The following is a 27167-nucleotide window of genomic DNA, read 5'->3' on the forward strand; positions in this document are numbered from 1 at the left end:
AAGTAAATGAATAAATTAATGATGGCAAAGATCGCTGTAGCAGTGTTAGTCACTGAGGATATACTTCTAAATCCCTTTTTAATTTTTATTATTTCCGCAGACAGTGGATCTCATCTTAGTGTGAGTCATGTAATCCTTAAAATATGCAAACAAGCAGGAAATAAAGAAGTAAACACAAGGAAAAAAGACACCATAAAATAAATGAAGTAAAACTTAGCGAAGCAAGTACTTCCTTTAAGTGTCATTTGATATAACGCTTAAAAGGTGAGGCACCTTTCGGAAACATTTCTGTGAGTCTTTGCAATGAATATAAATGCTATGATCATAATTTAAACTGCGAATGCGTTTAATATGATGCAAACAATGTAAGGAATTTATCATTTTCTATCCATAAAACCAAATTTAAACCCACAGCTACTTTTTAGGGTACTGGATACAAGCATCTCTTACCATTTAAACTGTTCTGTAAGATGATATTATTACCTCAGCGAAATTCAAATATGTCTGCTGCTGTAATGGCATAAAATCTGAAGCCGGAAGAAAAAAGTAAGATAAACTTTGAATATATAGTATTTCATTTATTCAACACAAAAAAGCAAATTCCCACACATTCTATTACAGAAATATTGATGAGCCTAACAAATGGCTGCTGTACGGGGGATATAATGTTGCGTTTTGTCGATTATAAAGAACAAACAGCATGTTACTAGGCAGCAGATGTTTAACCTGACAGTTCTTTGCTCCACAGTGGCCATAACAGTGTAAGTGACTAATGTTTAACAGATTAGTGTGTGTTGATCTCAAATCTCCCCAGTAACACTCTCCATGCACACTCATTTTTACATGAGGCTAAGCGCCTGAGATTGTGGGCTTTAAACTATTTATGACATCTCCTTCTCCTCGACAGCAGATCTTTGCCTAAAATCCTTTTAAGTATAACCTCAAGAGTGACCTGAACATCTGATTTTTGAATTTGGATATAATGCCAAACAAAGCTCAAGAGGTTTGTATGTATATTTGTACCTTGAAGATATTTCATCGACAGCAAAATAAAAATTATTTTAATGTGGACAGATGTCATTTGCATTATTTTTGTTATTTTTTTTCCAGGATGCTGTCATCAACCTGAAGACGCTGCAGGAGCTTTCCAAGCAGCTTTGTTTCGAGTGGACAGTCGTGGCCTACGAGCTTGGCTTTAACAGAACGGAGATCAGTCGGTTCCACATCAAATCAACTGAGAAGTGTGTTCAGGCCAGGGCAATGTTGGAAACCTGGTATGTGTGTGATATACAGTAAAAAAATCCAGTCTGTGTGCATTTTTTATTCCCTGAAATTTCTCCTGATTATTGAAAAGAATTTATCATTACGATCATTGGGCTGTTTTTAGCTTCAACTTGGGAGCACATGAACTCCAGATAGAACATGATTTGTGTTCTATTGCCGACTTTGTCCTGCATCTGATCTCAGGTATGAGAGGTCGTGGGACAAAGTCAATAAGACCAAGCTGCTGCAAGATGGTCTGGAGCGTGCAGGCAGGCGGGATTTGGCTGAGAGGCTTCGCTGCCTCCACTGGGGCCACCAGAAGCTGAGCCGTAGGGTGGAGCTGCCTTCTGCCTTTCCCTATCTCATCACAGTCCACAAGACCATCCACAACCAAGACGGGCTTCGCAAGATTAACAACCTCAACTGTAGATACACATGAAGCTGGGCAAACTGTGGACTAAGTTATCTGATGGAGTCAATAGTTGTGGTACGTTTGATATAGTAAAACAAAATGTCACAATAAGGTTGAAAAATGACTCTATAAGACTGATATTATTTTATCTGGATCATATCTAACATCAGTTGGACTTGTTCATTTTTCTCGGCTTAAACTTGAGTAAAACTAAACTGGGATTTAAATGAGGAGTCAGTGTCACAAGGGAGAGTCAATACATGCGCACAAATTTCAGAGAGGTGCTCTAATACACCAGAGGAAGTGAAATCACCAGTTACTGTGCCATGGAGGAGCAGGTAAGTCTCTTTTTCAATGGCACTGATCCAGATGTCTTCATAGCAGCAAGCAAACATTCATCAATGACTGTAAACTCTTCTTCTATTAAAGTGATGCTTTACCCAAAAAGTGTATTTTGCCTTTTAACTACTCACCAACAGATGTCTTGAGTTCCCAAAGATGTTTCTGTCCCTCCTGCATCACTTTTATGACACCAGAATGCAGAAAGAACCATCCACTAGAGTTCGTTCGAAGCTCAAGGTGCCCTGCAGTCACCAATAACATCAAAACTGTCCATAACATCTGTTTACAGACTCAAGTGTATCATCCAGTCATGCAAGACCTCTGTTCTTGTTGCAGTGCGAGGACTTCTTTTTTGATAGGTGTAATTGATTAATTTAGAAATTCTGGCTCTGTTCAGTTTAGGTGGGCCAGGGCCTTGGTAATGTGCTGCTGGCTCTCTGGAATGGCTGAGGCACAATAAATGGAACAGGGCCACAATTAATCAATGACACCTGTGTTTACCCTGCTAAAACTTGTTAAAAATTGCTGCTGTTAAAAGGTCGAAATTAACTAATTTTTTGAAGATTCACAAAATTTCACACAGCATACACAAACATTTTGGACAGACATTTTCATTTAAGTGTTTAATTTGAATATCGGTAGCTAGCCTATGGATCTGAAAACTGATTTTTTTTCCCTTCATGTATTGTGAAACGTCTGTAACAAAACAGAGACAAAAACCGAGAATTGACATATACAATATTAATAAAATTGTACATGTAAACGGCTTCGATGATTCAATGCTTTACTGGGCCAGACAACGGTTCCGCTAGCCTGCAAATGAATAGTTTCTCCACTAGCAAGTTTGTGTGAGCGAGCAGGGAGCAAGAGCGGATGTGAAGTGAGCATGATTTCAGAATAAGAGATTATTATTTTCAATTTTGGGTTAAAAACATGAATATGCTCAATAGACGGTATAAGACGTAAATACTTGCATTATAATCTTGACAGGGTTTATTTTAGTAGCTATGGAGCGACACTGTGGCAAATGAGTAGCAGCATACGTGCGTGTATATGGGTTTTATTTTGACACTTTCGAAAGTGTTTTTAACCTTTTGCTAACCTCCCTCTCTTATATTTATGGACTCTTTTCGATCAAACCATTTAACGAAACCGACTTGTAATTGGACACAGTCGTTTCTGTACTTCTCTAAATATAATTTGCGTTTTTATCTTTTTTTTACCCTGGATTTTACCTCAATATTATGTTCAATTGGAAGCAGTAAAGTGTAGTATTTCAGGCACACAGGCGGTCGTATTTATTCCAGCATGTGTTGTCCTCATAGACGGATGTGTCCTCGGCAGGAAGACCCCTCAGTGCTCGTGACTATGTCGGCTGGGGGACAGTAGGTCAATTGAGAGCTTCGTGAACTAGCTGGTTTCCGCTGTCATGGCTTCAGCTTTGAGCTGCTTTGGTGGTCCGGAGGTGCTGGAGGACGTGAATCACGCTCGGGGTTTAATGAAGGAGCTGAAGGTGTTGTACGACTGTCGGCTCCTCGGGGACGTCACTATCGGGGTGGACTGTGAGGACGACGGTGAGTCCACAAGGGGGGATGTTGTCCAGCTCTTCTTGTGCAGCCGCACCGTCCTCGCCGCCGCCAGCCCCTACTTCAAAAGTATGTTCACCGGGGGGTTAAACGAGAGCATGCAGGAGAGCGTAATGATCCGGGGGGTGGACGCCGAGTCCATGTCGGTCATCATCGAATTCTGCTACACGGGAAAGGTGACCATCACGGAGAGCAACGTCCAGAGGCTTTACACTGCTGCCAACATGCTGCAGCTGGAGTACATCAGGAAGGCTTGCTCTAATTTCATGACCAGGAGACTAGAACTCTCCAACTGTGTGGGCATTCTAAAATTTGCAGACACTTATGACAATCCTGAACTGAAGGAGAATGCTCAGTCCTTCATAGCCAGGAACTTCAGCCAGCTGTGTCATGGAGGGGAGCTGTGTGAGCTGGACCTGGTGCAGTTCAAGGAGCTGCTGTCTTTGGACACATTGGACGTTGACTGTGAGAGGAAGGTGTGCTCGGCTGCCCTGCAGTGGATCGAAGCAAACGCTCTGCAGAAGAAGGAGGATGCATTGCAGGCGCTGAAGTGTGTCCGCTGGAACCTGTTCACTGAGAAGGACAAGTGTTTCCTGGAGGGTCTCATGGCGAAGCCTTTCATTGAGACATACCTTGAATGTTTCTTCAACAGGTCAGCTGAAGACAGCTGTGGGATGTCCACAACTCTAGATGTACCAAAACACAGGATAGGCGTGAGCGCTAAAGAGATGATTCTCTTCTTTGGGCTACCTAATGACAACATAATGTGCTGTGACCCGTACTCTGAGGACCTGTATTTCATGGCGCCTCCTCTTGAAGATCTCGGCAGTCAGGATTACAAGCGCTCCACCATGGAGTCTTTAATCGCCTGTGCTACCCCTGAAAACAACCTGTACCTCGCCTCCCACCTCTCTAAACATTTCTGGCTCTATAACCCTGTGTTCAACAGCTGGCAGGAGTTAGCAGAGAGACCCCTGGGGAGGATACACTCCGGGATGGGCTATCTCAATGGCCATGTGTACCTCCTGGGGGGGAGGAACCCAGTGACAGATGCCAGACTGAAGGAGGTGGAGTGTTATAGTGTCCAGAGAAACCAGTGGACATTTGTGGCTCCTCTGCCTCACTCTTTAGGTAAAATGCAGGTGGTGGCGTTGAACGACCATCTGTATGTGGTAAACAAGCGAAGAATGCTTTGTTATGATCCTAAGAGGAACCGCTGGCGCCACTGTGGTTCTCTTAGAAGAGACAAGCTTCACAAGGCTTGTGTGTTTCAAGACCAGATCATCTGTGTGTGTGACATACCTGTGGTTAAAGCCTACAGTCCCACCCGCGGGGAGTGGAGGAGGCTGGGTGACATTCCTATCGACAGCCGGGCGCTAAACTACCAGGTGATTCAGTACAACAACAAACTACTGCTCCTTACGCAGACTTTACTGCAGCACAACAAGAACAGGGTGCTCATCCATGAGTATGACCCCACTAGAGAAACCTGGAAGAACGTCATGGCAGTGTATGTATCCACACTGGGGCCTGTGTGTGTGTCAACACGCGTGTACCCAGCATGCCTCGGCTCTGCTCACAGCTTCTCCACGGAGGAGGATGATGACAGTGGCTCCAGTGCAGACTGGGACTTGGATGGGTTGACAGATGCAGATTCAGACTCTGGCAGTTCCAGCTCCTTCTCAGATGAGAACTGGTAGTGAGAGGTGATTAATTTATTTACAGTATGATTAATTTTCCAGGGAACTGACAGCCAGAAGAGTATTCAAGCATGTTAGCCAGTCATTTACAGAAAAGGCATGAGCAGGTAATTTGGGAAGAGAACATGCCGAGCTGAGTAAAGGTCTGCTTTTCCATTTTGGAGCAGAAATGAGCTCAAAATTCTGGTGTTGAGTTTTACAATGTCCTGCCTCCATGTAGGACAGTAGGATGTGATGTTAGTCACACATTTACTCAAAAAATATGATGGAACACAGCTAGCTCATAATGGAACATTGGACATCCCTGTTTGTGTCAATGAGAGCAGCTGAATTACAACAGTTTCATAGAACGTGCAGAATTGAAAGACGTCAATATCAAAGACACACGGAGGAAGAAAAGCCAGAATTATTACTAGAGATGCACAGATGATGAAATTCAGGGCCAGTGCTGATAACAGTGGTTTGTTTGTTTTTGCCAATAATGATGTTTTTGTTTTGTTTTTATCACATTTCTTATTCTTTTTTCTTTTCTTTTTTTTTTTTAATATTCATTACCTTTTTTTTCTGTCAGGGAAACAAAAGTCTTTGAGCCCTTTATCCCAGCGCAAAACAACTAAAATCATCCACATCATATACATGCATCCTAAACTATCACCTTCATGTTTATGGTGAAGGAACATCGATGCAATTCTTGGCATACAAATCAGCGAGACAACACCTGAAGCACAGGAAGTGAGAAAACTGAGTTGAAATACAGAATTAAAATAAAGGCAAATCAACCCTCATTTGAAGAATTCAAGTATACTTACGACACATATGGGTACACTTTTCCAGAAGTACATGTTTCTGTGTACCCATCTTGAGTTGCCATGTAGCTTTAAAGTTGTCCACCATGTTTCAGGGTTGTTGTTGTTGTTTTTTTTTCAGTGAAACAGTGCTCCAAAAAATTGTCAGGGGCACGTCATCCCTACAGTGGACTGTGTGTTTTGTCTTTAATTACAATGACTAATGATATTTTGAAATATCTGCCATGTAAACTCTCTCCAGTTTAGGCTACATCAGTGTGCCAAAGCTATAGGATTCCTCATCTTCAGCAGTGGAATTCCTCTTTATTTATTTTCAAGGTGTTATTGTTTCTAAAAGTATCCTGTAGTGGATGAAACTGAACAAGTGGGTATTATATATATTCAACCACATCTATCCAGTATTTTCCTCATTGGATGCATCTGTTATACTCCTTTCCAGCTCTGTATCTTGTAGTCAACTTTAAAAGAAAAAGAAAAAGAGGCCTGCTTTTTTTTCTGATTGGCTGGCCTCCAGAAGCCAGCTGAGGGGCAGCCTTCTTGTTTTCTGTGGGCGTGCTGTTCCTGGAAACATGATATTTACATGCCTGCATAACTAAGGTAGAAAAGTGTTGCTAAAATGGAGAGTTCGCCTGCTGCTCACTCCAGACGACAAGTAGCGGTCAGCCACAATTGTTACACCGTTACTGGGCAGAAGGAAATATCTTTAGTTCCACCAGTGCTCTCAATGTTAGGAGAAACTGCCGCTGCATCAGAGGGTCAACAGTTAGTTCAGGTAGCAAAATGTACAAGATGAATGTATGATTGACAGGAGAGGGGGGAAAAAATCAGTTACGCTTGCAGAGGCATATCATTCAAATTATGAAGAATTCTGTCTGGGTATGGCAGAGCTTTGACTAGTCTAGAATTACAGGCAGAGATTTTTTTTTTTCTTTTTAGTCATAAATTGCTGCAGTGCCCCGTTTACTGCTTTCAGATTAAAGTATTGCCTGATGAGAAATATTTGCTGATAATGTCATTCAGCTGGACAGCGTGACCACGCCCCCTTACATCCCAGCAGAACGAGGCCTGGGGCTATGACGCGAGGCACCAGTGAGCCGCCGTCCCTGTTGTGAGGAGGAGGCTGCACACGAACGTTGACGTGTAGCGGCTGTGTACCGTACACTGACTCAGGTTTGGGCTTCAGAAAGGGCCTGACATTTGTTTTCAGAGATGAAGGGAAATCCTGTCTCTTATCTGTCTCTGTCTCATATCACAGATGATATGAAAGTGTGTGGTTGTGTCAGTGGTGTGTGTGTGTGTGTTTTAAGTTAATATTTATAGTGCAGCCTGAATTTATAAAGTGTTTTGATGATTGGAGGATATTTTACCTGCATGTGCTTAAAAGGTGTTTTACCCCCATACGCACTAATCATCAGGTTCGTTAGGGGTTAGCGGTGTTTCTCATCAGTTTTCTCTCATTGATATAAATGTTGTAAACCAAATATTAGAAACACCCGTCAGTATAAGTCAATATGACATGACACCGACTCTAAAAAGAATCAGTTCATCAACTAAACCTGAGTCTCGCTGCTGTCGTGAGGGCGTGAACAGGAGCGTATCAGTCAGACTCACAGTTGCTCTGTTGGTGGGAAGCTGAACTGGTGCATTCTATTATTTGGTGTGTGAGAGGTGGGAACAGGATGTGAAATTCGGTGGAGTTTTTGGTATACGTGTCAAATAAACCTTGTGAGTGAACAGTGTGTGTTGTGGTTTAGTGTTTTTTATTTGTCGATTTATTTGTTGCATAATGCTACAAACAGACAAACCAAGGGCACTGAAACAGAACCGCCTCAGTGGAGGTTTAAGTATCTAAGAAATTAAGTTGAAGCAAATGAATAAACCATTTTGTACATATGAGGACAGAGGATCCAAGGCATTCTTTTGTTCTTGGAGATTTCCTCTGCTATGTTCTATGTCAGACAATATTGTTTTTTACAGGGACATTCCTGATTATTGTGTTAAATGGAAAGTTTCTTTATGAATTTCCCATTTATATGAAAAAATATATCAACAGTGTATGTTAAACTGTCGTAAACTTTGAACATACATAAAAATAATTGAGCTGAATAAAAAAAAAATCTAATTTTACCCGGAAAAATGTTCAAGTATTTTTTTTCCAGTTTTTCCCCCTGTATATTACTGAGTAAAAGAAAATAAATATGTCATATTCTATGTTTGAGAGATTATTCCTACTTTATTAATAGTTAATATTTACAAAAATCAAAGAACATAATTTTAAACGGAGAATTGAAATGAAATCCGTAATGAATAGCATATTAAATATATATTAAATTTAACTCAAGAAAGTGAATAATCAAGTAACAGCCTAAGCACTTGCTACCCAGATTTGATTAAAATAAGAAATGAAAGCTGCAATTATATAAGCATTATGATTATTATATTACAGAAAATCTGTATCTTATTGGTTGTTTTTGTTGTTGTTTGCCAAACCGTGTCTTATGAAGTCTTTTTTTTTTTACCCCGCCACTGTACCACACTACACCACAAAGGGCTCTGCACTCCACTTCACTAGCGCTGCCTTGTCGCATTCTCGCGATGTTTCAATTCCATTCACATCCAGCCCGCGAGAAGATGAGCGATGGCAATAGAAAGCAAAACTGGTGAGGAATTTGACACAGTTTTCAGTCTTAACGACTCTCTGGAGCTGTCGTCACATCACGACCGTGACACAGGTCAGTCTCGGGTCTTCAAGATAATAGTTATAGGAGATTCAAATGTGGGGAAGACGTGTTTAACCTACAGATTCTGCGGGGGTACTTTCCTGAAAAACCCCGAGGCGACGATTGGGGTCGATTTCAGGGAGAGGACGCTGGAGCTCGATGGTGAGACCGTCAAGGTGAGAGGAGTCCGGCTAAGCTAACCCTGCTATAAACATATAGACTTAATAATGATTGTAGTACCAGCTTGGTGAATCTAGAGGGAGCTATAGTGTTGTTATGTTCAAGGGAAAGGGGCCATTCCCAGTTATCTTAGTGAAACCTTTCAATATATTTGAATTGTATGTGTATTTGTTTTGTATCAGTTGCAGATTTGGGACACAGCTGGTCAGGAGCGTTTCAGAAAAAGCATGGTGGAACACTACTACCGCAGCGCTCATGCTGTCATCTTTGTGTATGATGTCACCAGCCTGGTCAGCTTCGAGAGCATCCCTGAGTGGATTGACGAGAGCAATCGGCACTCTGTGGGGCCCCAGGTGCCCCGCATCATGGTGGGAAACAAGTGCGACCTGAGGGATCAGCGGGAGGTTCCCACATCTGCCGCCCAGTGTCTAGCCGACAGCTACAACTTCCCCTTGTTTGAGACATCAGCCAAGGACCCTACAGAGAAAGAACATGTTGATGCCATCTTCCTGACTTTGGCTTACAGACTGAAGAGCCACAAACCTCTGAGACTGAAGCAGCCTAGTAAGAGCAACATGAGACATCTGTGGACCCAGAGGGAGCGGGAGTCAGCAGCTTGTCAATGCTGATGTCAGTTACATGGGGGGGGGGGGGGGGGGGGGCACAGAGCGTGTGCCAGCATCCATTAGTAGCATAGATGCTGAGACCATCAGAAGCTCACTGGCTTAATCATTTGCTTTGCTGCTGTTATGCACATTTAATGACAATATGGACCCACACACGCACATAAGTTTATAGGACCAGTCCAATTTTTTTTTGAATATGCGTAGTTGCCATTCCCCCCACAGCCTGACAGGAAGATAGATCTGCTTCTCTCCTCTGTGCGTGCATTAGGGAGCTGAGACCCACAGCTGACCTCTGGTTGACTTAGTTAGCTTTGCACAATGAATGGAAGTGAATGGGCAGATTAGCGTAACTCTTTCTTTTTCTTGCTAGCTTCCGAAGCCTGCAGTTCCTCCTCTGTCCATATTCTTGTTAAGGGTCTTAGTTTGTCTGTGTGTAATCCTCCTCATCCAAGACTTTTATCTTTTTTTTTCTGAAGTATGCAAACACTTCCGATTAACAACATTAATTGTTCTAAGCTAACTAACGATTCGTCTGGTTCTCAGTTCCTGAATGCTGCCTGGGGGAGAGAAGGGTATAGAGTTTATCATCTGGCCCTGGGAGGATTGACAATATGCATACTGTCTCAAAGTTTGTGTTTTTTTAATTAAATGCACGATATTGATGATATACCAAACGTTTTTAGCTCACACTGAACATTAAATCACTTCTGTGCTAAAAGGGAAGTGTGTGTGTTTGTGTGCAAAGGGACCAGTGATGAAAATGGATACTGTGCAATCATTTTTTATTTTTAAGAAATATAGCATTTGGTCTCTTGAGAAAAGTAAAATTGCACGATTGTTTATGCTGTTGTGGAATGCATATTTTTCTTCAGTACAAATATGAACACAACCAGAGAGAGATCAGTCCAACCACTAGGGACACTATGCACTTGTCTTATAGAAAAAAAATGTGAATCCATTTTTTTTTTTTTAAAAGAAAAAGAAAAGCATGAATGAATTGGATTTCCTTTGTGGTACTTGAAAATCAAGGTTACTGATGGTGTGAAAGAAAATCACAAATAGCTGCTTATGTCATATAGAAAGCTGGAACAAAATAAAAGGGATACACGATGAATTGTTGAGGTTGCTGGCAAGAAATGTTTGGTATGATAGGCTACCTTGGTACACTGAATAAAATACTCAGCAGTCAATCTGACTTTCCACTTGTCTTTAATCTATCAGAGAACAAGTACTACCAGTCAATAAACACTTATGGAAGCTTGTGGTCTTCATTGCTTTCATAACTAAACATGCAATTTCATCTCAGCGAGGAAATCATTTATGTGTATATCAAAAGGACATTAAACAAAAACCTCTTGACTGCTTTGTGGAAAAATCCATTGTAATCCCACAATAAACCAATTGAAATTTCCTTAAAACAACACAACCTTAATTTATTAATCTGGGTTAATTGTCATATTTTGAATACCATAAGTACTTAAAATATCACAAATTATGTGCACAGATCTAAATCTTATAATTTATATGGGTGTCAGTATTTCCCAGCATACAACATGTCCCTGAAAGCAGCGCAGTAATCGACCCGTCTGTATTCTTCACGCGGCGTCTCTGCGGCCATGGTAACACTCTCCTCCACTAGACCACCGACTCAATAACGCAGCACAAACCAGAGCTTTTTATGCAGGTATGAGAATCTTTACCCACCATTAATTTGAGTAGAGGAATATTTCATGGTCCGCTGCTTTCGTGTGTATTTTACACATGCTGGGAGGATTAAGAGGCGTATTCGTCATTTATTTCCACCCGGTTCGTCTGTTAGTTGTGTGTGGCCTGGATTCGAGTTAGCACAAGCTAACGTCGGCCTTATTAGACGATCTTGAAGATAAGAAACCGCAAACGTGAATTTATGAGGTGTCAGGTGCAACCGTCTGAGATAAATATGCTGGTTTAAAAACACAATGAGCTAGCTTAACTGTCGGATGTGACGTTCGAAGCATTGTTATGCATGTGGCTGGAATTGAATTTGGTGGTATTATTCTGTAAATACAACAGTAAGTAGGGAAGGACGTGAGATTTACGTGAGTTCTTTGTTCGAGGAGGGGAAACCGGGGTTGGTTGTCCCTCTGCGTTAGTCCCTGACCATCCCAGCTGTGAAACAGGTGCCGCGCATGCGCAGGGAGATTATAGCCATCTACAATCAACTGGTGTCAGATCAAGCCAGCGGCTAGGATATGATGTTTGAGTTGCATGGACTGTGTATACTGGAGGATTGCCTTGAAATGCGTATTCTCTGACTTCTATCATCAGATGCTGACTGTACATCATCATCAACACAACATTAAACTGTGGGAACAAGAAGAAAAAAAACATGTTTTTTATCCACCAAGGGAATTTAACTAAAAAGTCTGCATGTGTTATCTGCTGCCACACCCCCCCTCCCCCTTTCAGCATGAATTTGGCAGATATATGTGACAATGCCAAAAAGGGTCGTGAGTATGCACTGCTGGGGAACTATGACTCCTCGGTTGTGTACTACCAGGGTGTCATTCAACAAATCCACAAGCACTGCCAGTCCCTCAGAGACCCTGCTCTCAAAGCTAAATGGCAGCAGGTGAGTCCCTCAAATCCAAAATGTTCGTTCACCAGTTATCAGACCATCGCGAAATAGGAGGACGTTGCTCCCTCGTTCAAATATTTGGGACCCTGCATGGACTGACATGACTTCTTCTTTTCATGAAAAGGTGAAACAGGAGCTGACTGAGGAGTACGAGCAGGTGAAAGGCATCATGGGAACACTGGATAGCTTCAAGTCAGAAAAGCCAATTGACATCCTTGCTCCTCAATCAGAGGAGAGGTGCGAGGACCCCACGGTTTGGCCACCTCCCATCCCTGCGGAACACAGGTGACGCGTAGCTTCTGCGTGCTCCATTCAGGTTCCTCCAGAGCAAAATAGAAGCCTTTCAGCTTTGATGCTTACAGTTGATATCTGCTATCACAGATGTATACTTATTTATGACTGTGTGTGTCTCCAGGAATCCAGTTGCTGCCGTGAAGCGTCCGAGCAGCGGTGTGAAGCAGCAGAGGAGGGACTCCCCTGGGCTGCAGCATCGAGGGGCGGGGGCTGGAGGCCGCATTCAGGCCTACCCTAAATCAGAGCGGCCAGGATTCAGAGATGCCCGTGGCTCAAAGTCCAAAGATGAGAAGGTAAGTGAATATCTGTTGATTAATTTGATCTGTAGGCAAGGTTGGTAAATACTTTACAAGTTAATCATAAAAATATGGAACGTCCTTGTATTTCCAGCTTTCTTCACCTTCTATTTTCTTCTTCATTAGGGGAAAAAAACATCCGGAGACCAAGCAGGGGATGCAGAGCAGAAGAAATTTGATGGGACAGGCTACGACAGCGACCTGGTGGACTCGCTTGAGAGAGATATTGTGTCCCGTAACCCCAACATTCACTGGTATAAAAGCATACTCAGGCGAGCGCTGCTCTGGTTTGCCGCCGGGGATGATTTCCTGGCCACTGCTGACTGATTCCTGACGCTGACTTGCAGGGATGACATCGCTGACCTGGAAGATGCTAAGAAGCTGCTGAGAGAAGCAGTGGTGCTGCCTATGTGGATGCCTGACTTCTTCAAGGGCATTCGTCGCCCCTGGAAGGTATACACACACACACACACACACACACACACACACACACACACACACACACACTCAGTCAGTCAGTCAGTCAGTCAGTCAGTGAATTTACATGCACTGTTGCTACTATAATTAAGGCCATTTCATAGGGCTGCAGTTGCTGTCCCAGGATACAAGAAGCAGAGAAGAACTAATTTATTGATGGAGCAGAGGTTTCGCCATCCCCCCTTTTTCCTCACATACCAAATGAGTTTGAAAACGGCACCTTTTTTTGAACAACAGACTTGAATTCAAGGACGAATAAAGAAAAAAGTACAACTTTTTCAGAAGTGTACATTTCTCCTGGTCTGTCCAGAACTGTGTTGTTTTTACGCTGATACATGTTTTACCTCTAAAGTAAAATGCTTTTCTTCAAGAGGCCAGAGGTGGACCTCTTGACTCACAGAAAGGGAACAGGCTAAAATGAAGGGCACCCCCTCAGTACCACCTCACTGGTTCCTCTATTATTCTATTATTGAGTGTGTAACTCCCAGCTCAACGAAACCTCCCTTGACTGTGCGCTGTTTGACGTCCGGTTTAAATAACACAAACCTCTGGGACTGATTATCTAGGTTTGTTAGTCCGGGTTTGAAAAGTGCACTGTCTGTGGGACTAACATGTATTTTAAAAGTACATTTTTAGTCATGATGTAAACATACTGAAAGTTGATATGAACTCACTGAATTTTCCCTCAGTCTTTATTTTCTCGCTATCATCCGAGGGGGAACGTCAGCATGTGAGGCGTCGTCCCCTCAGGCCCACCATGTGAGGGTCAACACTTAAGCATTTTTTCAGCAGCACAAAGTTTTTCATTTTTCATCTCTTTACTCGGTTCCAGTAGATTTAAGGGCCTTTTTTTTCCCTCCACATCGTCATATGCGTGATAGAATGAAAGACTGTTTGTATTCGCACAAAAATATAAAGGACCAATAATGATGCTTATATCAGGAAGGTTATCAAAACACAGCAGTACAACTTTACAGTTACTTCAGATGTATCCAGAAAGTAACACGCCATCATCAACATCATTTAGCTGTTAGCTCTAACAGGATTGAGTTCCACGTGGATGACGTGTTTTGTCAGCTAACCCCAACGTTAGCGTCATCGTGGGCTCCCTGGATTATTACTGAAAATGAACTCTGGACACTTACAGGTTTTATTTAGCCGATGAACACACCTTTTAGTATTTTTTGCAGCATGAATACAGTCATTAGAAGTATTTAGCTAATGTTTTGCTATGAATGAACTACACCAAGAAGAGGTTCAACAATGCTCACTTACTTCCAGTGTTCAGGGTCCATTCCTTTTAGGAATTCCTTTATTTTAGAGTAATGTATTGCACTGATAAGCTGGTAATCTCTATAAAGGCTGCCCTTCACTTTGCATACATGCTTTATAGTTTCACCTATATCTTTGTACTTAAACCATCATGTACCATCATTCCCTTGCACTTCCATTCAGATGTTAATGGCATTTTATTTACTTTTGACAAATGAAGTAACTTGTCCCCTGACTTGGCCCCGTCTGTCCATACGTCCATCTATCTGTCTATATGTCTTTCTCCTCTGTCTTTTGATGGAATGCTCAGAATGAGTCACATCATACACACCGTGTGGGAGACGGTGTTAGATTTTCCTCAGAAAGTTTAACTTGTTCCCACAGACTTGTAGGAGGATAGTCACACACTCGTAGGCGTGATGCAAAAATGGCTTCTTAAGTCGGTAGCTGTGTATCAACACCCTGAAGACTGCTGTCACGTCGAGGTGCCAGCAGCTTGATAAACACTTCCTGCCTGGTCGATGGGTGTGACGTTCTTCCTTCAAGTTAATGCGTTCAGTTTGGTCAGGACCTCAAAGTGTGACTGGTTCTAGTTCCAGCCAGTCCCCTCTTTGTGTGTACATGTTCTAACTGTGTATTACTTTGTCTCAGGGTGTGTTAATGGTGGGCCCTCCAGGGACGGGCAAGACCATGTTAGCCAAAGCTGTGGCTACAGAATGTGGGACTACTTTCTTCAATGTGTCCTCCTCCACCCTCACCTCCAAATACAGGGGCGAGTCTGAAAAACTTGTCCGTCTGCTCTTTGAAATGGTAATAATGTGTACGTGTATTTGGCGTGCTTCTGCTAACTTTGGGATAAATCAGAAAACAACCATCTTTGAGCATCATTTCATCTAATTAGGCACGGTTCTACGCTCCAACGACCATCTTCATAGACGAGATTGACTCGATCTGCGGTCGAAGAGGAACATCAGATGAACATGAAGCCAGCCGGAGGGTCAAATCCGAACTTCTGGTTCAGATGGATGGTGAGTGAGAGGTGCTGGAGAAGAGGATGTTAATGGAGATGTTTGCTGAGGTAGATTAAGAGTCAAGCAGGTTCCCCAAAATAACATTTTAAAGCTGTTAACATCGAGAACTGTTCAACACAGACTCATCTTTGTTATCAGGAGTCATCCTTGGCACGTCTGTGAAATTGGAAGCCATGTGGGAGCGAGTGAATTGTGTTTTGCATTGGAATTGTGTTTTTCAACCAGGTGTGGGGGGGGCGCTAGAGAATGATGACCCCTCTAAGATGGTGATGGTCCTTGCCGCCACCAACTTCCCCTGGGACATAGATGAGGCATTACGGCGAAGGTTGGAGAAGAGGATCTACATCCCCCTGCCCACAGGTGACCTGACATTAGGGTTCTGATAGCAACCGTAGCTTTAGATTTATTCACTTAATGTAACTTTGGGATGCAGGTAAGCAAACATCTTATTTAAGTGTTTGGGTTTTGTGCGTGTGTGTGCATGTGTTTGTTTGGGTGTGTGTAGCCGTTGGTCGCGCCGAGCTTCTCAAGATCAACCTGAGGGAGGTGGAGGTGGCCCCTGACGTGGACCTGGACCTCATTGCCGAGAGGATTGAGGGCTACTCCGGAGCTGACATCACCAACGTCTGCAGGTGTGTGTTTCTAGACTCGGTAACTAATTCTCAGGCAGTTTGACGTTAGCGACCTAAGAGCAACGTCACACACTAGCTTGGCAAATGTTAAGGTTCTCATGATTTTTTAAAAAATGGTTTCAGAATATTCTTTTTTTTAGAAAAATATATTACTTCAAATCTATATAATTGCCCTCAACAGGACACATAGCATCTATTTTATGAATATTTATTTCATAAACACATGTTCTGTAAACCTCACAGTTCAAAAAACACACCAAAAAACACGTACACGCCATAAAAAGTCTCCCGTGAACCACCTCCGACCTCTCCGTCATTCTCTCACTTTCTGTGCCTTTCACAGTAAACTGAACTCGCTGCCTCGAGATACAAAATCAAACTAAAAATAAACCATGCTTTAACATCATCAGTGCTTTCATACGTTGCACACAACTTTTTCTTGAGCCATAAATGTCATCCTGTTACCACTTTTTGGCAATGTTTTTCACCTGAATCCAAACCATTCCAGATAAAACAAAATAATTTCCAGGTGGGTTTTTCAGATGGTTCAGGATACAGATCGCTCTATTATTTCAGTTACCCAGTCCTCTTATCATCCTGTCCTTGGTGTGGCATATCTTTGTTACCATAGCAACACTGGGAATGGCAGGTATTTCATGTTGTAAAAGATGAGTCGAAGGTAACCCCATTTAGGTCTCTTTTGTGATGTGGGAATCAAATACCCTGAAGATCAGTTTCAAAGAAAAAAAGTCAATTTCCCTGCTCACCTATCGGCTGCTATATCGATAATTCACTTTCTTTCTTTGAGAAGGTATTCTATGTCAAGGTTGTCTCTGCTCATCAGGGGAACATCACGTTGATAACCTTGGATGTGTGTGACAATCATGCACACGCTAAATAAAACTGTAGACATTCTGTGTGAAGTATGTTTTAGGGAACATATCTGAAAGAAAAATGTTTATAGTGATGTGAATCTTTTCAAGCTAATGTAACACGTTTCCCATTGCTTCAGAGATGCGTCCATGATGGCAATGCGGCGTCGTATCCAGGGCCTTAGCCCCGAGGAGATCCGAGCTCTGTCCAAAGATGAGCTGCAAATGCCTGTGACGATGGAGGACTTCACCCTCGCACTCAAAAAGATCTCTAAGTCTGTCTCTGCTGCCGACCTGGAAAAATACGAAGCCTGGATGGCTGAGTTTGGATCCGTCTAGAGACACCGATCAAGAGGAGCCTCGGCACAGAGTGAACTGAAGTATCTTCAACTAAGTAAACTTTTTTAAAGGAGCTCCCGGCAGCCTTTGTTGGTGTTCACTGTCTACTGCTGAAAGAGCTTGACGCATGTACCTTCTTATTGCACTCGATACCTTTGCTAGAAGGTTGCGTTCCCACCTGCGTCCATCCCTCCTTCAGTCTGTCTGGAGATTAGCCGCAGGATTATGCTAAAACTGCTCTACTTGATAGAGTGGGTGATGTCTCATCCAGAGGGACAGAAGGCGTTAATCAACTCATCCCTACCCCGCAAAGTTTTGACAGAATGTAGACAAATTTGTCGTCTTCAACACAGTGTAATTATCTTAGGAGACTCAACTGTTTTGCTTCATAACTGGCCGAGTGAGATCAGGATTTTCATGTGGGAAACTTTAAAGGGGACTTGATCAACTTGCTGCATTTTCTCATATTTTTGGACACCACAAGAAAAATCCCTCATGTCCCTGCGTTCAGAAGATAGTTTTGTCTCTGACCATGTAAATTTGAGGCAATATCAATGGAGGTCCTTCAGTAATAAGTCAGAGTTCAAGAGGGGTCTCTCAGCCGAATCCTCATTCAGTACAAACGAGGCAGTTTGCACAGCAACAGCTGACTGCTGTTGAACCCTCCAAGTTGATTCAAATCAACTGATTGCTTCTGTGACGTCTGTGGTCTTTATGAAACACTCGACTGATATTTTCTGTCTCTCTTCTTTTTGTTTGAGTGTGTATTATTGTTGTAACACACTGACCCTCCTTTAGCAAACAGACTTAGGACAGGAAAGAGTAACGACATGCGTTCATCTCCATTCAAAGCTCAGCATTTATAAATGTTGACTTGAGCAAAGGTTACAATCACATGTCAAGCTTCAGGTCATGACCACATGCTTTCAAGTCAGCATGAGACTTCAGGGTCGTCAGGAGACCAGACTGGCTGGTGTCTACTCATATAGATCAAGAGCGCAGGTTTAAACACGGGTGAATCACAATCCTGGTTTCTACGCTTGATTGATAAATGAGGGCCACTGTCTCATCAGCTGGTACTATGAGGAATGACCATGTACCTGCATCTGTTCTCACGATGTTACGGAAGGTCGCAGAAAATGCGCGTAAGAAATGAAAGAAGGGAAGTTACACCGGGAAACATGAAAAGGAAAAACAAATTTGGCTGCATGTGAGTAGTGAATGTACAGCCAGAATAATGATGATGAGGGGTTGAAACAGTTTTAGTAGGAAAACATTCCTGGCAGAACATTAAAATAAACTAGAAAAGGATTTTGGATCGTGCAGTTTGGTTGTCATTTTTTTTTTTTAATGTTTGTTTTTGTTTTCTTTATTTGTCGCCATCAAAAATGCGTAATTTTTCTTAAAAATCACAACAAAAATTGCAGGATTTTTTTGTGGTAAAATTATGGCAACTGGCAAAATTCACGATTTGGTGCAAAAAGGGTGATTTGTTGCTCAAGAGAAAAAAAAGTTTGCGAGCACAAGACGATCACAGAATTGACGTCGCTTCTATAAAGTTGTGGCTCCCGTATCAAAAAAAAATTCAACATTTTCCGCTTTTGTACGACAAGAGTGTGTGAATTTTGAAAATAGGCAAGTCACCGCATGTTAATCGGAATTTGGCAGATTTTGCGTTACGTAATTAATGTGATCGACGTGGAGGGACAAACTAAAGATTTCATCTCAATCAATCTGTCAAATTTATCAATAAAGCCCCTAATGACAAATCAGAATTTGCCTTGAGGGAGTTTCAAAATCTTTACACAATGCAGCACCGCCTGCCCTTGGAACCTCGATCAGGATGATTGACATACACACACACACACACACACAGTCACCTTCTGTTCCTCCATGATGGCAGTGAAGGAGGGAAGAGCAGTGACCTGTTTTAAAGTCTGCGCTGTAACCACGGTGGCTGACCCGCATTGAATTTCAAACAAAACATTCGGGGGGCTGCTTGGCTTGAGGGAGGTGGGTGTGTTAGTCTGTGTGCGTGTGCGTGTGTGTGTGCGTGCGTGTGTGTATGGGGGTGGTAGGGGATAAGAAGCTGTTCCGAATTCAGGATCAAAGAAGTAGAGTGCTGGATTCACTGTACTATCTTAAGCACCAACAATTCAAGGTGAAAACTAATGCTGCATTAAGAAAATGTTAGGACAAGTCTTAACATTTGCCTCAGTTTTTCAATTAGGACTGCTTCTCCTCAGGTGATGGCTTTGGCACAAACATCCACTGGGACTCAAAGATGAATTAAAAAGATTTTGATGGTCCAAAGTCAACATCATCGTCACCTCACGTAACTGCAGTTCTCCGTGCGGGAATTTCCATCGGGACACGAGGAAGAACGGAAAATAATAGTTGTTGATCAAAGGTCAAAGGTCATTGTGACATTGCCACACTTTGTAGAGGCCTGGGAGTACGAGTTTACTACTTATCTCTGTAAGCAACATCAGAAAATAGAAGTTCATCAGAGAATTCGTACAAAGTTTGGAAGATTTTTGGCGCTTCATTAGCTTTTTAAACTCACGTTTTAAAAAAGGTTCTCATTGAGAATTATTTTGTGAATCTGGTTCCTTGACCAGACCTGCTAACAGGTCAAAGTGTAAATGTGAGCCCAGTCATTAATTTGCATAAATAATTCATTTTTTGCACACTTGTTAATTCATACGTGACATGAGGTCAGGCTTTCAGCAAGGAATTTGAATTCAGTACGAGACCAAGGTTGATGGACATACTACTGTTACGGTCATTTTCTGCTATTGTTGAATGTGTGGCTCCCCCACTTCTAGAGCTTTCCAGAGACGTCTGCTCCCACTCAAGTCAGAGTCTGACGGCAGGAGGGCAAGCAACCCTCCTGTGGATGATGGGATGATGAGTTGGCCCCTTGCTGGAGGCTCATCAGCCGTTCCGCACCATGCTCTCTTTCAGACGCCGGCAAGACTTCCCCAGCTGAGACACACACCGTTTTAGCTGCGTTGTACAACACACTCTTTTATCCGCAGCCTTCATTTGAAATGCTAAGAGAGGCGCAACAGGAGGAAGCGTCTCGCCTCGGATCAAAGAGCGTCTTTGATTTGTCCCCTTTATTTTTCCTGTGTGTGTGTGTGTGTGTGTGTGTGTGTGTGTTTCTGTATGTGTGAGTGAGTGAATGGGGGGATCAAGGAGTGCTATGAAGAGTAAGGACAGATTGGAGACAGAAGACGCAAACTCATCTGGAGTCAGGGATAGTGATCACCTGCTTTCTGAATATTCCTACACTTGCATGCACACACACAACGCACACACACAACGCACGCACACACGCACACACACCCAACTAATATGCAGGTAGTATTATATCATAGACGCACCAGGATAAAAGCCTGTTCGCTGCCTTCATTTGGTTTCCTGTGTGTCTGTCCAACCCTCGCCCTGTAGATAGCTGGAGCCTTCCTTCTAACAGCGCATGGGCGTATGGGGAAGTCGATGCTGTGCCCTTCATCTCCCTGATAGCCGTCCATCACAGGCACCACGACTGCTTGGATGCTTCACCACCTGCAGAGGAAGCCCACAGATGCTGAAGATGCGTCAGGGGGAGGGTGTTGCAGTCAAACACAGGCTGATCATTTATGACCACTATTCAGATGAGAAATTCAAAACTTAGTCCTGGATAACTGAATCAAAAGCGCAGCTGTGCTTATGTCCTCTATGGTTGTGAGTCATAAATAAAATTTGCCTGACACACACTGACGCATTGGCGAAAAGACACTCTAGGTAAACTAGACTCACAATAACCTTAACATATGTTAAACGTCCCACTAGAACCTTGGAGCTCTCCTTGAATCTGACCTCAGCTTTGATGCTCAGGTCATAAAGATGGTAGAGTCCTGCTTTGTTCATGCCCGAAATACAGAAATTAAATGATCACTGTATCACACCAAGCCAGTTAAACTTTTAGAATATCAACCGGTGGAGTTGGTGGTGGGGGCTGCAGTGGTTAGCACTGTGGCCTCACAGCAAGAAGGTTCTGGGTTCGAGTCCCAGCTCCAGCACAGGATCTTCCTGTGTGAGTCTCCATGTTCTCCCTGTTCCTGTGTGGGTTCTCTCTGGTACTCCAGCTTCCTCCCACAGTCCAAAGACATCAAGAGGGGACGAGGCTGATTGCTACTCTAAATTGACTGTAGGTGTGACTGTGAGTGTGAATGGTTGTCTGTCTCTATGTGTTGGTCCTGTGATGGACTGGTGACCTGTCCAGGGTGAACCCCGCCTCTCACCTGAAGGCTGCTGGGATAGGCTCCAGCCCCCTCGCGACCCTTACTAGTAAGGAATAAGCGGAAGACGACGATGGATGGATGGAGTTGGTGGTGGAAGTGGTGGTGAGTAATTGTCAGCTGCTCTGGTGCTATTAAAAGTTGGACAGGCGAGGAAACATGAATCAGTGCTCTCTAGCTTTAGATACTTGCTAGTTCCTGTCTTGAACCCATTTCTGATCCCCTCACCCTTCTGAGGACTTGGCTGCGATGCTCTGGCAGAGGCTCTGCCTGGTAACAAGAGGTGACAGAGTCACTGTCAGGTCACCTGATTTAGAACGCCTCTCCAGAGGAACCCGCCACTTCAACGTCAAACCTTCCTAACAGGAATTTTCTTATTGACAGCCTGCAGCCTGCTGTTGGTGTGTCTCATTTGTTGTGCCGATCTTATTTTACATGTACCATACTGGCATTATTTGTTTTATTTTTCCTCTGTATTTTTCACTTCATTTGTGCATTTAAATCATTATAAACTTCGACATCATTCAGCCACTCTGTGAAGCACTTTACTACTTTGTTGAGGTGTTTTACAATTTTATTTTTACTCAGTATGTGAGAAGACACAAGAAGATTCCAAATGGATTTTTGCTTTCAGGCTTGGTTGATAACTTTACTACATTACATAAATTAGTCATATTTCTGATCTAAAAGTCAGTAATACCAGATATATAGTATAGTGAAAGAGATCAACATGACAAAAATAAATTTTATGAAGTATTCACAGTATCCTGCATGCTGCATCATCTTGCAAATGTCAATTACATGATGTTATGTTTCTCATTCTAATATGCTAATGAATCAAAATGTTGTGTGTTTATGCTGCACTTTGTGCTGCTTGTCTATATTTGTTTTAAAGAAAGTGCACCAGCAGAGCACTGGCTAATATGTTTGGAGAAATGTGGATTTCAGTTTATTCATATAGTTATTAATGATGGTTCACTTGGTATCCCGTTTAGAGTTTCGCTTCGACATAGACGTGTACAAGTATTAGTGATATTTAGATCTTTCTCCATAATCCTTCAGAATGCATTTTTACTATCAGCTTGCATGCTAGAGGTTAATATTTTATGAATCTTCAGTGTTGTACAGTTTGAAAAAAACTTATTGCATTTAAAGGTGTAAATCTATTAAGTGTTTATAGGTTTTTTGGAAAAGTAACGCGTTTTTCCCCCATCTGATTATGTTCCGTAAATACTAATTGTAGTACCACCAGCTTACACATGGGGTCGCCAGATGCCAGAAAACGGCATCGTGTTGCTCACAGTTGTTGCCGTCACTTCTTTCGCGATTAATAAACACACACACACACACACACACACACACACACACACACACACACACACACACACACACACACACACAAAACATTGCTTGGTTTCATCTTTGCCGGAATAGATGCGGCTTGATTGTGAGAGAAGTTGTTTTTGGTTCTCGAAAACCGATAAACTGTGAGTTTTCATAGAACATCGGGGAACGTCCCTAAAACCTCTTTTGGACACAGAAGTCCCGGTTTTTAGAGTTCCCTGTATGACTTTGGAGCATGATCCATTTGGTACGTCACATTGACACAATAATTTAGGGAAATAATGAAAATATTCTCTCGATGTTTTCATCACAAGCCTTCCCCGCAGGGAGAATTTGTTCCCCAGCTAAAACTTTGCGCTTAAATGTCCCCTGTAGTCGAGATGTGAAGTTGTTTTTTAGGTTTTTTTTTTTCTTAAAAGAGTATGGAGAACTTTACTGATGGGCGTTTCGGGAACATTCGGGATGTTCTGAGGGGAACGTATGTGAGATGTTCCTTCTTATACATTCTTTGGGGGACCAACCGATAAGGTTCTAATTTAGTGTGTCACTCCCTTGTAATTCGTATCTATTTTTAGCACAAGAAAACATCACGATTCACATTTCTATTCAAACTTTTAATGACTCCCATCACTTGACCGTCGCTTCACTGAGTTCAGTACCATTGTCGTCCACATGGTGGCGCTTAGGTATCGGCGGAAAACGAACGTGGCGGCGCTGCGGGGGGAGAGAGAGAGAGAGAGAGAGAGAGAGAGAGAGAGAGAGAGAGAGAGAGACAGAGAGACAGAGACAGAGACAGAGGGAGAGAGAGAGAGTAGGGGGGCAGGAGGGGAGCGTGAGCATCTCTATTCTCCGACCGTCTGCCTGCATGTCTGCCTGCTTGCGCCGCGGACTGCATCCGTAATAAGGGCAGAAAAGAGGTGGGCTGATGGGGGGGGGGAGAGAGAGAGAGAGAGAGAGAGAGAGAGAGAGAGAGAGAGAGAGAGAGAGAGAGAGAGAGAGAGAGAGGTTATTACTCCGGGAGACCGCGCGGCTCAGGCTCGCTCTAGCCTCGTTACGCAAATTACCGTGAGAGCGGCGCGGCAGTGGGTCCGCTAATGGAGCGTGCCGCGGGCTTCCGCGCCCTCCTCCTCCTCCCCCTCCCCCCTAATACACGCACTTAATGGGTGAGAGGCTGGAGGGAGACATCCACCGGGAAGCGCTATTACTCTCCCTGTTTATGTCTCTCTCTCTCTCTCTCTCTCTCTCTCTCTCTCTCTCTCTCTCTCACACACACACACAAACACACACACACGCGCGCGCGCGCACACACACTGACTGAAGCGCAGCCAGTCACCCTGGGTGCGTTTAGCCATCATTAATATCATTAACATACACGGAGCTCTGTTTCTTTGCGTCCACCATTTAGAAGAAATTTCTTAAAAGGAGAAAGGAGGCTCGTAGCTAGGAGACATGTCCTGACTGTACGCCTTCGACGTGTCCCCTCCGTAGAAGCCTGGCATATTCGTAGCGTTTCACTCACTTCAAAAGAGTTTTGTGGTCAAAGTTCAAGGTTACTGTGACCTCACAAGATGGGGATATTTGTCCCATCCTCAGCATGCTATCTCAGGGAAGCCTTGATGGAATTTACCACAAACATCCACTGGGACTAGAGGAGAGCTGGTGGTCAAAGGTCAAGGTCAGGGTACCACCACAATCAAGTACCTGTCGTTTCTCCTAGAAACTAATCACATTGTGGGTGCATTTTCTTCTGCCAAATGTTATCATTGTTATCAAGGATGTTTTGTTTGCCAGGTTGTGTGGATGATTAAGAACTGTTTCAACAAATACAAATACTTTAGCTTGACTTTATGAATTTTATGTTCAGAAACTCACAAAGAGCGTGGTCCGCCTGTTTCTTCTGTATGAAGCAATCTAGCGGACCCTTCCCACGCCACCTCAGCTGGTGATGTGAGCCGTTGTTCTAATTGCTGCTGCTGCCTCCAGTCTCCCTCTTGAACACACACACACACACACACACACGCACATGCGCACACACACACATACGCACAAGCATACACATGCACTTTTCAGTAACATGCCTTTTTGATGACAACTTGGTCCTACTCAAGCTGCCTGTTTCTCCAGTGCCCCCATACACACACACACACACACACACACACACACACACACACACAAATACACACACCCATCCTTTCTACCACTTCCTCCGCTCCCTCTTTGAAGCCTGCGGGATGATGATGACACCCACCGTAATCGGTGGATGCTGAGCCTCTGACATGACACACAATCGAGAAATCCTTTCCAGCGGATCCAAGTTTCATTGTTGCCTTCAAGCGCACTCTCTCTCTGTCTCTCTCTCTGTCTCTTTCTCTTTCTCTCTCACTCTCAGACACACACACACACGCGCGTGCGCGCACTCGCGCTTGCGTCCTCAGACAAGAGGAAAGGCCTTTCACAGAGGAGCAGGGGGAAGTCAGCCAAGCGGGTCCTTGACTGACAGCCCTGTTGAGGAGGGGAGCGGGCGCGTGTGTCTATCTGATCTCAGCTCAGCAGTGGGGCACATTTGTTCTGCTGACCTGCTTTATTTCTGACTGGATCCGGGATCAGCTCATCTTGGGGGGATGGGGGCAAGATTAGTCAATTTAAGTTGATGTTTGTAAGTCTGCTTCCAAGACAGAAGAACATTTTCATCCCTGCAAGCTTTTGATCTACTTTCAATTCTCTCTGTTATGTTAAACTTTCTCTGCCACACATACGACAAAAGCTACAAATATATCATAGAGTATGATCGATGGTCAAAAGCTTATATCATTTTTTTGTCCCGTACGCTTCATGTTTTCTATGCCTTGCTACTGCCCTTCTCGCTCCAGTACTCTCATGTCATGCACTGAAGATTCTATCAATGTTTTACCACAAACTGTTGTCCGTATGTTTTTCTTCCCATCGCCCCTCCTCACATCTTCTCTCTGGAGAGTCAGTTGCCGGGCGCTAAGGAAACCAGCCTTTTGACTAAATCTACATGTTTACAGATATGTTGGTTCATATGCATTGTCCCTATAATGTTCAACTCAACCAAATTCAGTGTGAAAATATACAGTTGTTGAAAGGATCTTCGCCAAAATGTAACAGGTTCATCCTTGGCTCAGGCAGCGCTCCTCCATGAAGTTTGCTGAAATTCAGCCTCCCAGTTTGGGCATCATCCTGTCAATAATCAGGTACATTTAGCTGAGGTTATTTAAGTGTTTTATTTTCAAATGAGCATTTATTTGAAAGGGACATTGCATATTAATGAACATTAATACAAACAAATACAAATATGCCAGAGTTGGCAGAAATGCTCATCTAAAACAAAACAACAAGAACAATCCATTCATAAGAAATCTCAAATCTATCAGATATATATTTCAATACTGAAATGAGTGTGTTTCCTGTTTTTTTTTTTTCCAGTGAGTATTTGTTTGCTGATAATACTACACACATTTGGGTGAACTTTTGAATGTGACTGGATCGAGAGGAGAAACTCCCCCAGCAGGTTCTTCCATCCATGTTCACACTCTACCTTTTACTTGCTCAGCCACAATTTTTGAACACTGATTCATTTGTTGGTGGAACATTACGTCCCGGTCTCTCTCTCTCTCTCTCTCTCTCTCTCTCTCTCTCTCTCTCTCTCTCTGGGAATCCACTGTCAACTGCTTTTCCCGTCTTTGATTTATAGAGTTACTCCATTCCTTCGTTCATGTCATGCGGGTTAAATTGAGCTTTATTTACTGTAAATACCTCATCGTTTCCTGCATCTCCACCAGCAGAGTCTGGATCTGTGTCTTGAGTCAACATCCTCATCAGGCCCTCCGGTCAAGGCAGAAGGCCTCCCGCTGACACCCAGTACCCTGATGTAACCTTTGCTGATATTGTATGAATACAGTTGAGCCGAACTGAAAGTGACATCTAGTATTTCGTTGACAACCTCACAGGGAAAACATGTTTCCCTGTTTTCAGTCTGAACTGAGGTGTTGACCAAAGCTCAGATTTCAGACTGAGCATGGCACAAACTCTGTGTGTGTGTGTGTGT

The 27167-nt window shown here is 43.2% G+C and overlaps 3 protein-coding genes and 1 long non-coding RNA gene across 4 annotated transcripts; 3 read left to right on the forward strand and 1 right to left on the reverse strand.

The window, feature by feature from the left end:
• The first annotated feature begins 3194 nt into the window (after positions 1-3194).
• kbtbd7 (kelch repeat and BTB (POZ) domain containing 7) lies at positions 3195-8235 on the forward strand. Its single transcript, XM_086220302.1, has one exon. The coding sequence runs from the start codon at positions 3447-3449 to the stop codon at positions 5301-5303; it is 1857 nt and encodes a 618-aa protein (XP_086076428.1). The 5' UTR covers positions 3195-3446; the 3' UTR covers positions 5304-8235.
• A 458-nt stretch (positions 8236-8693) lies between these two features.
• LOC147252136 (ras-related protein Rab-33B) lies at positions 8694-9640 on the forward strand. Its single transcript, XM_086221234.1, has 2 exons — positions 8694-9005; positions 9192-9640. The coding sequence occupies exons 1-2, from the start codon at positions 8748-8750 to the stop codon at positions 9636-9638; spliced, it is 705 nt and encodes a 234-aa protein (XP_086077360.1). The 5' UTR covers positions 8694-8747; the 3' UTR covers positions 9639-9640.
• Positions 9641-11203: 1563 nt separating this feature from the next.
• Positions 11204-19218, forward strand: katnal1 (katanin p60 subunit A-like 1). The gene is made up of 11 exons (XM_086221235.1): positions 11204-11319; positions 12084-12246; positions 12377-12537; positions 12668-12839; positions 12969-13096; positions 13190-13295; positions 15243-15401; positions 15493-15619; positions 15848-15982; positions 16128-16254; positions 17267-19218. Exons 2-11 carry the CDS (start codon positions 12085-12087, stop codon positions 17463-17465), a joined length of 1476 nt encoding a protein of 491 aa, XP_086077361.1. The 5' UTR covers positions 11204-11319; position 12084; the 3' UTR covers positions 17466-19218.
• Positions 19219-20930: 1712 nt separating this feature from the next.
• LOC147252138 (uncharacterized) lies at positions 20931-25418 on the reverse strand. Its single transcript, XR_015118762.1, has 3 exons — positions 25347-25418; positions 24971-25088; positions 20931-21038 (listed from the first exon to the last, which is right to left on the reverse strand). It is a non-coding gene; the product is annotated as an uncharacterized LOC147252138 (long non-coding RNA).
• Positions 25419-27167: the final 1749 nt, after the last annotated feature.

This window comes from Aulostomus chinensis, chromosome 12 (genome assembly GCF_037954235.1).
Source record: "Aulostomus chinensis isolate RoL2024-O1b breed Wild chromosome 12, RoL_Achi_v1.0, whole genome shotgun sequence".
NCBI lineage: Eukaryota > Metazoa > Chordata > Actinopteri > Syngnathiformes > Aulostomidae > Aulostomus > Aulostomus chinensis.

What these genes read in the sequence shown, in the direction of transcription:
- katnal1 (XM_086221235.1), top strand. Translation starts at nt 12,085, where the DNA reads ATGAATTTGGCAGATATATGTGACAATGCCAAAAAGGGTCGTGAGTAT. An exon ending in CGTAACCCCAACATTCACTG is followed by an intron (nt 13,097 to 13,189) that starts GTATAAAAGCAT and finishes GCTGACTTGCAG; the next exon opens with GGATGACATCGCTGACCTGG. An exon ending in ACTTCTGGTTCAGATGGATG is followed by an intron (nt 15,620 to 15,847) that starts GTGAGTGAGAGG and finishes TTTTTCAACCAG; the next exon opens with GTGTGGGGGGGGCGCTAGAG.
- LOC147252136 (XM_086221234.1), top strand. Translation starts at nt 8,748, where the DNA reads ATGGCAATAGAAAGCAAAACTGGTGAGGAATTTGACACAGTTTTCAGT. An exon ending in TCGATGGTGAGACCGTCAAG is followed by an intron (nt 9,006 to 9,191) that starts GTGAGAGGAGTC and finishes GTTTTGTATCAG; the next exon opens with TTGCAGATTTGGGACACAGC.
- kbtbd7 (XM_086220302.1), top strand. Translation starts at nt 3,447, where the DNA reads ATGGCTTCAGCTTTGAGCTGCTTTGGTGGTCCGGAGGTGCTGGAGGAC.